The sequence below is a fragment of the Pteropus alecto genome, unplaced genomic scaffold, assembly GCF_000325575.1.
Source record: "Pteropus alecto unplaced genomic scaffold, ASM32557v1 scaffold121, whole genome shotgun sequence".
NCBI lineage: Eukaryota > Metazoa > Chordata > Mammalia > Chiroptera > Pteropodidae > Pteropus > Pteropus alecto.
In genome coordinates this window covers 17,025,685-17,041,041 of record NW_006434369.1, presented here as the reverse complement: position 1 = coordinate 17,041,041, position 15,357 = coordinate 17,025,685, and the positions used below count along the sequence as shown (strand labels likewise).

The 15,357-nt window shown below is 40.9% G+C and overlaps 1 protein-coding gene across 1 annotated transcript in view; it reads right to left on the bottom strand.

Annotated features, from left to right (window-relative positions):
• The window catches only part of SLC22A23 (solute carrier family 22 member 23), a 175,575-nt gene that overhangs the window by 128,272 nt on the left and 31,946 nt on the right, over window positions 1–15,357 (bottom strand). Inside the window, exons 3-4 of the mRNA XM_025044915.1 lie at window positions 8,792–8,895; window positions 3,041–3,195 (exon numbers count right to left, since the gene is read on the bottom strand). Coding sequence (XP_024900683.1) covers window positions 3,041–3,195; window positions 8,792–8,895 — 259 coding nt within the window. The remainder of the gene's footprint in view (window positions 1–3,040; window positions 3,196–8,791; window positions 8,896–15,357) is intronic.

Below are 15,357 nucleotides of genomic sequence, written 5' to 3'. Positions count from 1 at the left end.
CAAGCACCTGCAAGTAAAAAAAAAAAAAAAAGGATGATATCCAGTTCTCTTCTGAGAAAGTACAGCCCTTTCCAGCAGATGCATTAAGTGAGATAAAAACCTTATGGTTGAAGAGGTAGAAAAAGGACTGTTAAAAGGTACTTTCCAAATAATTTCAAAAGTTTTAAACGTTTCTTTAGAGTCAAGAAATACTTCAACCCTGTGACCCAGATTGTCAATAATTTCCTTTAAGCAAAACAAATTTTTAAGCATTAACTAAGCACATATACTACTCATGTATAAAATGCTAGCAAGCACCCTGATTTGGAAATTCAGACTCATCTGCCCTACTGACCGGGAGGTTGTCTCTTAACTTCTCATCACCAACCTCTGTCTTCATCCAAGACTGTCAGAGAGATGGGCTGGCCCAGCTCAGCATACACCATATACCCAATCCTGTTACTCATCACTTTATTTCTTCTTTTTGATTCTCCCTTGCCAAGCTTAGTTCTTCTGCCATCTCTCAATCGACACCCCCTTATTTATATCATTGAAATATTTTCTCAATAAGCTCCAAGTAATCATTTATGTCCTTTTGCTTTATTTTAATTTTGCTATACCAGATATTGTGTTAGCTCTGACAGTAGGCCATTGGTTGATACCTGGAATTTTTCATTGCAATGGTATTTGTCATGACGTTTCATTTGTAATCCCACCCCAAGAAAACTTAACTATTTATTTATACCCTGATTTATTTCAGAAAAAAATTTAAAGTTGCCTACACAAATACATACAATACAATAAAATTTAAATTATAGAGACAGGAAAATGGGACAAAGGAGAAATTAAAGTGTGAAAGTTCAGATGAAATTAGGAGAGAGGCAAGAATTTAAAGCTCAACTTATCAGGTGCATACACATGCTAGATCAGATTCTAAGCTTCTTCGCAGTCAATGGAAAGAAAGACTCATATCACTGGCTGAAATATTATGGCCTGCTAGTCAAATCCAGCCCACCATCTGTTTCTGTAAATAAAGTTTTACTGGAACACAGCCACACCTAATCATTAACATATTATTTATGGCTGCTTTCATGGTACAATAGTACAGTTGAATAGTTGTGACAGAGACCTGCAAAGCCTAAAATATTTACTACCTGGCCTTTTACAGATGCATGGTTTACATGATTCTGTGCCTATGAGATAGAAGCAAAGCAGTTTCCGAGTGTAAGTACGTTTTTTGTATGGTTCTGAAATGGAAGAGAACTTTTTACCGTAAAGAGCTCACTATGGAATCTCTTGAAAAAACACCCCTTGCTTCATCTTTTTTTTAAAAGTAAATATAGCAACAGGTTTCACAGGGCCAATGCCATGATATCACAACACAAATCAGTAAACTAATTCTACGTGAGGCTGAAACGATGCAGTTCAGGGAGAATTCTCTCCTGGTCTGGCTTAACTCAGGGAGGATCTGTAGATATGACAAGTGCCAGATCTACGCAGCCCTTCCTCACCCTCCTTCCTCATCACAGACAGACATGGCTAATGGATCAAGGTGCTCTCTCCAGCTGAGCCCCAACGTGTCCTCTGAAGCCTTGCAAGGATGGCTGCATGAAGAGAAGACCCAGTCACGCCTGCACGTATGCAAGACAAGAGAGCATATGAGAGCAGAACCCAGAGTCTCTTCGAAAAAAACGGCGGGGAACTTGCTCCTCTGCATAGACCAACAGGTGGTGAGGGCCAGAGAATAGCACAGGCATTCTGTCTGGAAACATTCAAGCCCAATAGCTATTGGTTGTTCAAAGAAATGAAACTTCCAAATAGCCATGACCTAGATCCACTAATCTTGAACACATATATTTCTAAAGAACGCCTCCCCGCCCCAAGAAACAGGGTTCCAAAACAAATGTAAATAAACTGGAAACAGTTCATTCCTGGAAGAAGATGACAAAACTGCCGACTGTGGATTTAGAGAATACACCTGTAGCTTTTGTCTATGCCCATTTCTTCTTTGTGACTAAAAAGTTATGTTACAAATTGCTTATATTTCTATTCTATATAAAAATTCAGGTTATCTAAAAAGTGTTATTAAGTCTTTAATAAGCACACTTAAGAGAATCAGAACTATTCTTATTTGACCTCACTGGAAATTGCTACTTAATCTGTAACTGACTCCTACCCATGTTGTCAAAGAGAAAGAAAAAGACAAAACATATTATCAATCATCTTACATTATTCCTAACAGTTCTTTCCACTGCCTGATTAAAAAGTATAAAACTAGAAAATAAGTGAAATATTCATGCCTCAAACCTTCCTTCTCCTTAGGGGTTTGTGGCTGTGTTCTAGAACACACCAACTACAGAGAAGAGAAACATAGCCACATTTGACAGGGGTGTTAATATAGCCAACAAACATGATGGATTAATGGAATAAATTTTTCTTCATCCTAAAAAAAGCAAACACTAATAAACATTGCCATTTACTCTTCTAGCACCAATGCTTTGGGTTCAAGTTCCGCCCAACTAGGCTATACCTCAGCACACGAGGATGTGGAAATTCTGGACTCCGCAAAGCCTTGCAGAAGAAAAAGAAGAGAAAAACTTTTAAGGAGTCTATCAAAACACCGAGCCCACACCAAATGGTAGCAGGTACATGGTATGCCTTTCTGGAACCAAGTTCAGGGACACCCAATTACATATTAGATTGGGAAGTACACAGAATATCAATGCAGAAAATTCTGGAGGAAAGCAAAAGAGCCTCCATATATCAGCTGTGGGCTGATCCCTGCTTCTCTAAGCAATTATGCAACCCTCTGTGTCCTCTGATGTGCGCCGATCCCAAGCTGGAGATCAGGATAGAGTGGATGTTAGATTACATTACCTGAGAAAGTTTTTTCACAACACTCGAGGCCACTAAAGTTTGTGCTTCTGAAAGAATGCCATCCCAAACCACCAGCATGCAGAGCACCCTTTCCAAAACCTCCTAAACAGCAGCAGCAGCAGCAGAAGCAGCAGCAAAACTTATGCTAATTTCTTCAAAACTAGTTGTGAAAGCTCCTACTTACGTAATGCATACAAGGTGAGAATTACTCCAGCCAGGCAAAATCCTTCAAAGAACCTGAGTGTGCTGAACATTGTCACATTCACTGACAGTGCCACGGTCAGTCCAAAGATCAGAATGAAGATGATGGAACACAGCAGCACAGGCCGCCGGCCGACCCTGTATACGGAGAGGGAATAAGTTAGGAGTCATCATTAAACAGGGCCATGATGCTAGTTGCTGAAACCCAGTATTCAGCAGGTGTCCAATAGATGTTGAATGAGTACTGGACTAAAAGTCTTCATATTACTGAGACCCACTTTGGTAGATATAGGGACAGAAAAGCCCTCAGGTAAAATTTAGCTCAACCTCATTTTGTAGATAAGGGGGCATAGATTAAACAGCTACTGCATAATAGAACTGAGACAGGAACCCAATTCCTGTTGGCAAGTCTATTTCTGAGTACATAGGAGGATAATTCAAGGCAAGAGTAACAAAATCAATAACAACTCTCCAAACATAAACCTTGACACACCCAGCATTTAAATGTCTCGAGAAATCACTGACCTTTGGAATTGGCTCCAAAGCCTACAGAGACATGGAGTGAAGCAGCTTCATTTCCTTTCTCAGGGCTGGTAGCTACTCAGGTACCTGATCTCACACACAGCCTATCAGAACCAGGGCCCAGCCAGCTGCCGATTTGTTTCAACTATGTGATAAGAATTAATTTTTAAGGGATCACAGACTAAACTAAGATAGTTTGAACTTTAAATAATGGGTATAGACCTGAAAGTGAAGCTCACCAGACAGCAAGGGGTTGGAAGCTCAGTCCACTGTGTTTCTGGAAAAAGCAGCACACAAATTAGGTTGGCGGATTACTAGAATGGCACCACAATGGAGCGATGTATTCTAGGTGTGGCTGGGAGGACAGCAGGGGTGATGTATGGGAATGAAAAGTCACTAGTCCTCCATGCCTCCCTTGCTAATCTTCCAGATTTTCCTTCATCAACTTATTAGAGGGGAAAAAATCTCCAATGCACAGATTAATATAACACAACCAGCTTGAAGTACGACAGCTCACAGAGAAATGAGAGAAGTGCCGAAGGAAGAAAATCCATGCCTGGGACCCCAAACACGTGACAGGTAGATGAATGGCTTGAATTCGGGTGGACATACTTATGACAGGACATCTACATAAAAACAAAATAACCAGAAAAGGCAAACAGAGAGAAACAGAAAGTAGAATCATTGTTGCCTAGGGCTAGGAGTGAGAATTAGTGACTATAAATGGTCAGACTTCCTTTTAGGGTGGTGGAAATGTTTTAAAGTTAGAGTGTGGAGAGGGTTGTATAATTCTGTAAATATACTAAAACTCATTGAAATGTGCACTTAATATGGTGAGCTTTATAGTACAGAAATTATTTCTCAATAAAGCTGTTTTTAAAAAAAGCAATGCTAAGTAACACATGGCTTTGCCTTTTGAAGGACATGGATGTAACTTCAAGGAAATTTGGGGGAGGGAACTACAGGATGCAATTTCATTCAGAATTTCTTAGGCTTCTAATATTCCCCATAGATACTTTAGTGAATTAAGGTCAATGCCAATCTAAGTCAATGGTTTTCTTGGAGATTTTAGCCATTAATTACTTCCCTTGACTGGCGCTGGGATCACTGAGCCCTTATCAGGAGAGACTATAAGTAATTTTGTGCAAACCAAATGATTTTATAGAAATAAATTTAAAAATTTAATATATGGCTTAGTTGGCCTCCTAAAATGAAAGAAAACAAAATCTAATTTATCCATTTTTACTTCCCTTCAAATCTCTTGTCTGTAAATATGAGGTATACCATCCTATCTCACAGCATTATTGAGATCTTTAAGAGAGATGGTGGACATAAGCACAGTGCCTGGAACAAAACAAATAGTTATATGTTGCAGCTCTTATGATTCCTTCCTGCATGTCTACATCCCTGATGCCCATCAACATGGTTTGCCCTGTTCTGATACTTTAGAAAAGATCCTTGACTTTTTTTTTTTAACTTGTAGAAACTATTCTAAATTTCTCCCTCCCAAATGGTTCCTAAAATCAGTAAGTAAACAATATTATTAGGAACTGTGGGGCAAACATGGTCTTCAAATTCAGAGCACTCTGGCCTAGAACCCAGACTCATCATTTATGAACTACGTGATCTTAAGAAAGACCACAGTTGCCCGAATGAGCCTCGTGTTTTCTTTAGGAACAGCCCGTCAATGCTGACCTAATGGGATTGTTATCACGAGGAGGTAAGTGCAAGTAATTTAGCAAGAATTGAACAAGTGTTAGTTATAACCACTGGAGTTTTAGTGTGAACTGTCTCCCCAAGAGCAGAATCCCCTCAGAGATGACTGATAAAATCACACTCCTAAATCTGTAGTGCAGAGAGCTTATCAGTTAGACTCTGTGATGGGCAGAATAATGGCCCTCAAGGATGTTCACGTTCTAATAATCAGAACCTGTGACTCTGTTACCTTTCATGGCAAAAGGGGCTCTGCAGATGTGATTAAGGTTAAGGATCTTGAGATGAGGTGATTATTCAGGTGGGTCCAATCTAAGTACACAGACAACCTCTCCTGGTTGCAGAGAACTGGAGAGATGGTAGAATGAGAAGGAACTGACTGACCTTTGCTGGCTTTGAAGCCAGAAGAGGGGCCAAGAGCTAAGGAATGCAAGCAACCTCTAGAAACTTGAAAAGTCAAGGATATGGAGTCTCTCCTAGAGCCCCCCAAAACTAATACAACCCTGGCAGCACTTTGATTTTAGCCTAGTGTGAACTACAGAAATGTAAATTAATTTAGACCACCAAGTGTGTGGTAATTTGTTACAGCAGCCATAGAGAAGTAATACAGGATCTCAACAGGAAACAGGTATCCCACAATTTGAGGATATTTTAATAAAGGGGTTATTTACAAACAGATGGGCAAATTGTGAGGAAAATCTTGGGGCTATTAACAGAAGGGGACTTGGGGGACAGATGGTCTTGGTACCCAGAGAGAGAGAGAGAGAGAGGCTATGTGTAGAGGGGCCTAAAGGAGGCAGCCAATCCCTGGCAGCCCTGCAGAGATCAAGCTAGAGATTAAAATACCCCCAACTCACTCTCCTCCCTTTCTCCAGCCAGGTTCAGCCAGGAGCTAGAGGGCAAGGGGTCCTCCATAGCAATTCAAAAGGGCCATCCTCCCAGGCCCAGCTGGAGAAGGGTGCAGAGGGCTCCTACAGCAAGAACTGCCAAAACACCCAGCAAAAAAACCAATGATGGAGGGGACAAGTGGGGGAAGGTCTTCTGGTGAAAGCCACTGACAGGACTGTTCCCTTCCATACATCTAAACGCATCATTTGACAATATATAATGTATATCCTCAAACACGATATATGTGGAAAACAGTAACTTTTTAAAGAAAAAAGTATATTAATTAAGTTTTATTGTATGCTGACTGCAGTCTTAGAAAGTTTAACCTATGACTTAATCAACCTTCCCATGTAGCCATGAAATGGGCGCAACAACTATGAAATCTGGAATTCCCTCTAAATGTGTTTATTTTCTTTCAAGTAAGGCTCTAGCAGGGAGTGAAATACCAAAAATAGATGAATGAATGAATAAATGAATGAATGAATGGTGGAAAACAGCAAACTTTCAAACTGGAACTGAGGCCCACTCAAAATGTTCAAAAAAGCCACAGCACAAAGCATTGTGCTCTGACTCTCTGGGCACCCACAACCATCCACCACGGACCCTGGAAAAGCAAATACAGGCAAGTGTGTTTGCAACATCAGACTGGCTGCTCATGAAGGAAGGCCCTAAACTCTTCTGTTTTTTGTTCTCAGGCCTTGTGTGTGATCAGGAAGGCCAAACAGCATGTATATGCAAGAAGCAAGAAATCACAAAACAACTTCTAAACAGTTTAAACCTATTACAACTGATATTAATAGAAGTACATATTTGCTTTCCTTATGAAATCATTGAACAAGGACAATAAAACCTCAGTCAAGTCTGCTTTTGTAGAAAGAAGTGACGTGGATTATATTAGTGTATTTTCCTAACCTATTTCGATGCAGATTTCTGGGAAACAAAATGTCCTTGTGGTCAAAATATTGGAATTAGAGCATCTGTTAGATCAGTATAGCTTACTCTGAAAATCTTTAAGCTCAAGTATTTGTTTAAAAAAAACCCTGCACTCTCCCCATCCCCTCAAAAAAAAAAAAAAACCCAAGGGGGCCTTGACATAGGTTTCCAGAGGTCCTTTACAGCTTCTCTGTTACTGCCCCCAGGGAATGTGTCCTTAAGAAGTATTTACAAATGATGATTAAGCAAATTCTTAACACACAGGAAATCACACTACATGTTAATGCAAGGAACTTCCAAACAGAGACTAAATTTTGGAAAGAAATTTCCAGAACTTGAAAGTAGTACATAACTCTTCTGGGCTCCACCTGCTGTTTTGTACCCCCAGGCTCTTGCTGGAGGGCCCCAGCCAGCTTTCTCATCTAACCAGGGTACAGAGGGAACCACAGGGCGAAGCCAAAGGCATAGGAATTTGTTGTTTCACTCTTGGCCCTTATCGTGTCATTGGGTGCAAGACATCCTTAGTCACAAAAGAAGTTCCTCTAATGATAAAAGAAGGTCAAGGGGGAACAGCTACCCCATGCCTCTCTCCTTGAGCAGCCTTGTTCCTTGAAAATCTTATCAGCATTGAGCACCGCCTCCCAGCTCAAATGTGTCACCACTGCTGCCCTTGTGACCACAGAATGCCTTAAATATAAGTGTTGCGGCACACTTGTGAAGAGGCAGCCTCTGGAGCCAGGAGGTTAGTTCCGAGTCCTGGCTCTCCAACTTAAAAGCCGAGTGAATTTGGGGATTTTACTTAAACTTCTGTTTTTCCACTATAAGACAACAGTAATAATAGTACCTATCTACAGGGGTGCTGTGAGGATGGGATATGTTCACATACAAAGATACTTAGCACAGCGCCTGGCAACAGTAATCAGTCAGTGTCAGCTGCTAACGTTGTTACTGTTACTACCATTACCATCTCTGCTACCATCTCCTCCGCCCCATCGCCATCTTACCAACCTCGTCACTTCATCCTGAACCATATGCTTTGCTCCAGGCCCTTAGACCTCCTCACCCACCCAAGCAAAGCATGTTCATCCTCACCTCTGGTCACTACCCTTCTTATGCCTGCAATGCCCATCCATTATCCAAATGCTGTCCACTTTTCAAGGTCTGGTTCCCCATGGACCCCACAGAGGCATCTCCTGGCCAAGCCAAATATAAATATTATCCCTCTCTAAAATCTGTGACATCAGCACAATCCTACCCATTAAGTTCATGTGGGCAGAGTCTCTAGGTCCTCCGCTCTCCATTTTTTGATGCATCTTGTACACCTGACCCCTAAGGCCCAGTCCAGAAAGTCCCAAACCTGTATCCTCAGGCTCTTCCTAACTAAACACTGGCTGTCAGTAGGAGATGGGGCTGCAGGATGCTGGCTGGTTTTACTAGATTCTAGCAACTAGAGAATTGCAATGAAATTAAATTCTCACTTCCAAAGGTCTTTTACATGCACTGGCCAATTCTTTTAGTTCTGAATTCTCCAGGTGACAGCTTTGGCCTTCCGTTCTGGCTCCAACACCAGGGCAGAGAAAAGACTTAGTAACAGTAGCTAACACTGACCACTCCTCTTTAGCCAGCAAAGGCTTCCTGTGGCTTCCAATGTATTGTGAGGCAGGACGTTGGTACTCACCAGTCAGCAATGCATCCAGTTATTAGGTAGCCAAAGATTAATCCAACCAGTAAGGAGAATTTAGCGATATGGACCTTCCAGGCATTATCACACACAAGATCCCACTAGAGAGGGGCAAATAGAAAATAAATCAGAGAGAAACATACACAGATGCCAATTGTAATGAATCATAAGGGCAATATAATAACTGTGGTAAGGATCATGACACCATTAGCAGTGCCATGTCACACATACCATTAAGAGTGTCTTCAATATTTTTGAAAATCCAACAATGAGAAATATAATTTGCCTACAAGGCAGTGAAATGTTCTAGTCTGGGATAGGTTATAATAGTCTGCAGGGAGTAACCCCATGAAATCTGGGGATGTGTATTCCTTCTGTCCCAGCTACCACAGGAAAGCAACCCAAGGGAGAGGGAGCAGCCAAGGAGGTGAGCATTCCTGGTCACCAGCGCCCTTCTCACAGGCAGAGCTGCCATACAGCCCAGGAGATGGGAAGGCCCTGCCAACTCTTTGCACCAGGTATCATAATGACATGAGGAAATTAAAAGCAATATTTGTTTCCACCTTATAAAACTCCTCAAACTTCATAAGTAGTCTTAAAGAGGGGTTAACAGCAAATGTTGAAATATCAACTTTAACTAACCATTTATATTATTCTCCTTATAAATATCTCTTGTGTTTTCCCATATTCCACTCTAAAGCTATCTGCTCACTTGGAGAGAAAGCCAATCAATTAGTGAATACAACATTTAGACCATTTTTGCAATTGTTTTATTATTTAACAAACAAATAAAAATAACCCTCCATTTTTCTTTTTTCCTTTTGCAGAAACGGGAGAGAAACCCATGTTTAGTCCCTTGAAGTGATGTGGATCCTAATGGAGTACACATGAGGACACAGCACTCAATCCACAAACAGATGAAGTCTGGGCCAGAAGGGCAAACAAAGAGGGTCTCTGCTGGTGATGCTATGAAGACTGCAGTCCCCACCATCCACATCACCCCATCAGTGGTACAGATGCCCTTCTGGTGGAAAGAAGTGGCTAAAGCTTTCAGTTCTGGGAAGCTTTAGTCACTCCGGGTTAGTGGACATGGAGAGGTGAGAGTGAAGAAGCTGGAGAGAAGTACTGTGAGGTAGGGGAGTGGGGAATGTCAGAACAGAAGGAGTTCTGAGAGCGGAAACAGAATTTGTGGGGATGGGCACGCCCTATACGGAAGGCCTTGGGCCAGACCTGATCTTAGCTCTGCCTCTTTCGCCATCTTCCCCTTGTCTGTCTATCTTGAGATCCAGAGTATAACGTAGGCTCTGGTCCTGCCACTTGTAAGCTCAGGTCCTGCCCTCCTCCCGCCAACCTGTTTCCAAATTTCGAGAAAGCCTGATGGAGGCCCCCAGGAGTCCTTATCTGTGGGTCTCAGCTTCAATGGACTTTGGGAAAAGCTGAACTTCTACATCAGCCATTGCTGAGTAAGCAGGAAGGTTGTTGCCTGTCACACTGTCCCTTGGACTTCTTGGGACCCATACTTGCTCACTGATGCCCCCCAAGGCATGTTTAGCTTTCTTGAAACCTGGAGAGAGTTACTAACTCCTCACCCTTCCAGAGTGATGGCCAATGCCAGGCTTAGGAAGAAAAGGAATGCAAGCACAGACTGCACAACCTCGGTGATGGAATGGTTTGCAGTTTGTTGTTGTCCAGGTTTATTCGTGTGTCTGGAGAGCAGGACACTGCTTGTCCGACAGAATCTTATCATCAAGAATTCAGATACAGGAGTTCTTTAGAAAGGTAACTCCCTCCTATGTCTAGTTCAGTGGTCCCCAATGTGTGCTCCAGACACCAACAGCCATTGGCATCATCCAGGAATGTTAGAGATGCAAATTCTTAGCCCCTCCCCCACCTGAAGGAGAACTTCCTGCATGAAGTAAGTGGTAGACATGGTTTAACAAGCCCTCCAAGTGATTCTGACACCTGCTCAAGTGTGAGAACAACTCACTGACCCTGCCCTGCCTATTCTTTTTCATTTTGAAGACGATGAATGAGCTGATGAATGAGCTTCCCAGTCCTGGGCTAGGGTTCAAACAATCAACTCCCAAGAGCAGCATGTAGCCAAATGCTGCATAAATCACACACAGTAGCTTTGGCTACTGTTTTGTACTGTAAATGCAGGATTGTAAAACTAGATTATGAGGTAAGTGGGCTTTTGACAGCAAGCCTGGAAAACCAACATTCATGTGTATATTGTTTCTAGAAGAAAAAAATATTTTTAATAAACACCTTTCAAGGTGCAACCATTCTCTAACTTCATGAATGCAGGCTCTACCTATAATATGAGTTAAAGCATCATAACTAACAGTGTATATTCTGCTTCCGCAGCTGGGTTTATATGTTGAGGCCATTTCTGAATTGTTTTTTCTCCTCTCTGCCCAACACAGGAAACTGCCCACAAAGTAATTGATTCCAAGAGTAAGAGCTACACCTATAATAAAGCACATCTGGCTAATCTTGGAGAGGAGGTGTTTACAACACCTGTAATCATTAATATCACAATCATACCACACCTTCCTGCACCTCAGCCTGGCACATTCTTGCCAAGAGAGGTGCACACCCAATCCCAGGTTGCTGCTGAGGAGGAGGGCACCAGCCATTGGCTCTGTGGCAGAGAATCATTCACTCAGGTCTCCACCCAGACTTCCCATGGATGACTTTATTTGAGGTTGAGTGATGCGAAGGAGCACATTATACTTATCTTAGATGGCCAGGAGACAAAAGAAATTTTTTTTAAAAGCATTCTAGGAGGTGGGGGAAATTGTGAGCTCAGCCACCCGAATAATAACTCTACCTGGCCTTGGGCAGCCATGGCCCAATTTAGTTGCTGCCTAATGAGATGTTCAGCGGCCACTTCAACGCAACCTCTATCAATTAACAACAGTGGAGTAGAAAATTAACACAGTTGAGAGAGACAGAACCATTTCTACAGCCAGTAAGGAAAGAAAGCCTAGTTAGAAGAGTCTGCAGACACTGCTGTGCTCAGCCTGGGGGAGGGGACCCAAGAATCCAGAACTGGTGCATCAACTCCCTTGATTAGGCAGAAAAGTAGACAGTATCTCTGAGAAAACAAGCAAAGTGACTCCAGGCCCTAGCAGGTTCCCTAAGATGAGGTTTCTCATGCCCAGAGATCTGTCTATTACAACACCCTTTAAAGCCTGTAGACCCACCCTGAGACACATTCCACAACCAGGGTGGGGTGGAGCTGGTGGCACCATTGAGATAACATCCTTTGTTTGACTTCTACTTCTGTATTGACAAAAATGTATTGGGAAAAGAAAATATGTTCAGACATAATATTATCTTCAAAAGAATCTCAGAAGTATGAGGAAGCTTTGTGATCACCTTGCTCTCGAAATTTGTTTGCTCTGCTATAGCAATTGGTCATTTCACTGAGCAAAGGCGAAAGAACTTGAAAAAATCTAAAACATGCAAAACCAGGAGTTAAAGTAATGGGTTTTGTCTATGACATTACCCTTGCCATCTCCTTCTTCTCACACCCCCCACATCGAATCAGTCACCACTTCCAGAGAATTCTCCCTTTTTAAACACATCCTGTGCCCATCTCCCCATCTCCCAAACTCCATCTGTACTATAGACAACCTGATTTATGGGGACTTGGTAGGGGTTCACTGACCATCCTTCTGATGTGTGGGCTGAAAGGCTAAATCAAACAAACAAAACAAAACAAAAAATACTTCCAGACTCACAGCTAAGGTTTCAAATATGACTTAGGTCCTGCCAATCAGCTGTACACCCCAAAATAACTTTCAGTGCACAACCTAGTTCTAATTCGGGGGATGACTTAGATTAGGAAGAGCATGAAGCAGGGAGTAAGTGGGACACTTTGCTGGTGAGATCTGACAAGGCTTGGTCTGGAGGTGGCTATGGTGTGATCTTAGAGCCAGCAGTTGGACAGTGAGCTCCAATTCCTCAGCCTCCTGTCCAGGGAGCTGTTCTAGGAATCCTTCTGGAGGCCCAGGCATTCACTGCTCCTACAGTTTAGTGGGTACTATGTCCCTGTATTCAATTCCTAGCTCCTTAAATACCTAGAGTGGTTTCTGGTATCTTCAAATTGAACCCTATTCCCTGATTAAATTTCCTTGGGATGAAGTTTGCAGGAAGAGAAGAGGATGTAGACCATGTCACCATCCTCCCTTCCCAAACTAATACAAGAGTCTCCATGGATTATTTCCAGCCTTCCTCAAATCCATTCCCTACAGAACAATGAAAACAATCCTCTAATTAGGCATGTTAACACTTTATCAGCAGTTCTAACAAGATCATAAAAGTGTTAAAGTCATGGCCCTATTTCATAGTCTGAGGCTTGCTTTCTTTGCCATTGTTCTAAGACTGGGGTGTGCTATTGGCGATGCCGCATGATGCTTGTGAGCCATGACTAAACGGTGAGAAAACTGACCGTAAAAAATGTTCTCAAGTTTAGTTGCATAGGTTCCATTTAAAAAAAAGTCAGAGGTTACAGAAAACCTGGTAGACTTTTTTCTACATATATATTTAAGGATAAGCTAAAAGAAAAGGAATAAAATTTATATTATTTTCAAAGTAATAATCTAATTGCTTGACTTGCCAGAGTAGAGAAATATTCATCTATGAAACTAAATGCAATTTCTGAAGAAGAAATATTCATCCAGGAAACTAAATGAAATTTCTGAAGAATAAATGGGAGATAAGGAAAATGATCTTATTTTCATCAATAATGAATATGATGACAAAGTAAAATGTAAAACAAGAACATGAAAAGAAAGAAACATAAGCGAACAAAAGAAAAGACATAAAAATATTGATTTTTATGGAAAACCACAAGGAAACAAATTACTTATGCAACATTGAAGTGGTAATGGAATCCCTAAGGATAAAAACTACAGTGAAAAAAAGATACCTAAGGGAAGACTGATAGATTTTATAACAATTTAACTGTTACTACTTAATTTTTGCACATCTTAATTATTTAAAACTTCCATGTATCAAAAATGCCATAAACAAAATTATAAAGACCCAAATTTGTAAAATATATTGTAGGGGATCAGAATATGCCACCCAAAAGATGCCACTTTGGCTTAAGGATGATTTTGAGCTGGAGGCAAATGAGAATCAGCAGATGTATAAAGAAGCATTCTCAGAGCTTCCCTTATCTGACTAAAAGCAGAAACTTCTGAGAAAAGGGCTGCCAGTAATGGAATCCCTAAGGATAAAAACTACAGTGAAAAAAAGATACCTAAGGGAAGACTGATAGATTTTATAACAATTTAACTGTTACTACTTAATTTTTGCACATCTTAATTATTTAAAACTTCCATGTATCAAAAATGCCATAAACAAAATTATAAAGACCCAAATTTGTAAAATATATTGTAGGGGATCAGAATATGCCACCCAAAAGATGCCACTTTGGCTTAAGGATGATTTTGAGCTGGAGGCAAATGAGAATCAGCAGATGTATAAAGAAGCATTCTCAGAGCTTCCCTTATCTGACTAAAAGCAGAAACTTCTGAGAAATAAGGGCTGCCATAAATCCTCTCTCCTGGGGGATTTTTTTTTTTTTAGCCAGGAAAGACTATAAAGTCACTGAGATGGGTCTGCAAACAAATCTTACTAAAATGACCCTTATCTCCCATTAGTTTCCCCCATATATTTATCTTCCCAAGTCTGCCATTCCTAAAAGCCTAAACACCTTTTCCTTTGTATCGTCACTTCTCTACAGATTTCCTGTTCTCTTGTTAAGATGCTATATAAACTCAAGTTTTAACCATCCTTTGTGTTACTCATCACTGAGTACTCCCATATGTATGCTAACTGCACATGTTAATAAACTCTGTTAATCTGTCTTTTGTCAGTCTAATTTCCAGGGCCCCAGACACAGAACCTAGGAGAGTAGAGGAAAAAAGTTTTTATCCTTCCCTACAATATCCAGAGGATTAATATCCTTAATATTTAGTAAGTATTAACAATACAGTTTAATATTCCAACTAGAAATAAATAAAGCGCCCAGACAATTAACAAAATATGAAACAAATGGTTAAAACACACACACACACACACACACACTTGGGAAATGCTCAGTTCCATGAATGAAAATCAAAGCTCAATATTTTGTTTTTCAAAAAAAAACTTCTTTTAATTTCCCAAAGATGCAGGAGAAACAAAGAGGTGTAAGTCTGTGTTAGGAATATAAACTAGGCACTGTGTCTCTGAAAGACAATTCGGCAATATGCATCATATTACTTTAAATAATGTACACTCTTTATCTCAGCGATTCCTTTTCATGAAACTTTTTTCCTAAGGAAATTATTGGAGAGGCCCAGAGGTCCCAGTGCAATGATGTTCACTGGTTGTAACTTGTAAGAGAAAAAAATGGGAACTTGACTAAATGTCCAACAATACAACAGAGCCATTAAAAACTTGCTTTTGCAAACTAATAGAGAAAAATGCTCATGATATAATGGTATGAGAAAGCCCCAGAATAAAAAACCAGTAGATAGAAGAGATGTTTATGTATGTAGGGA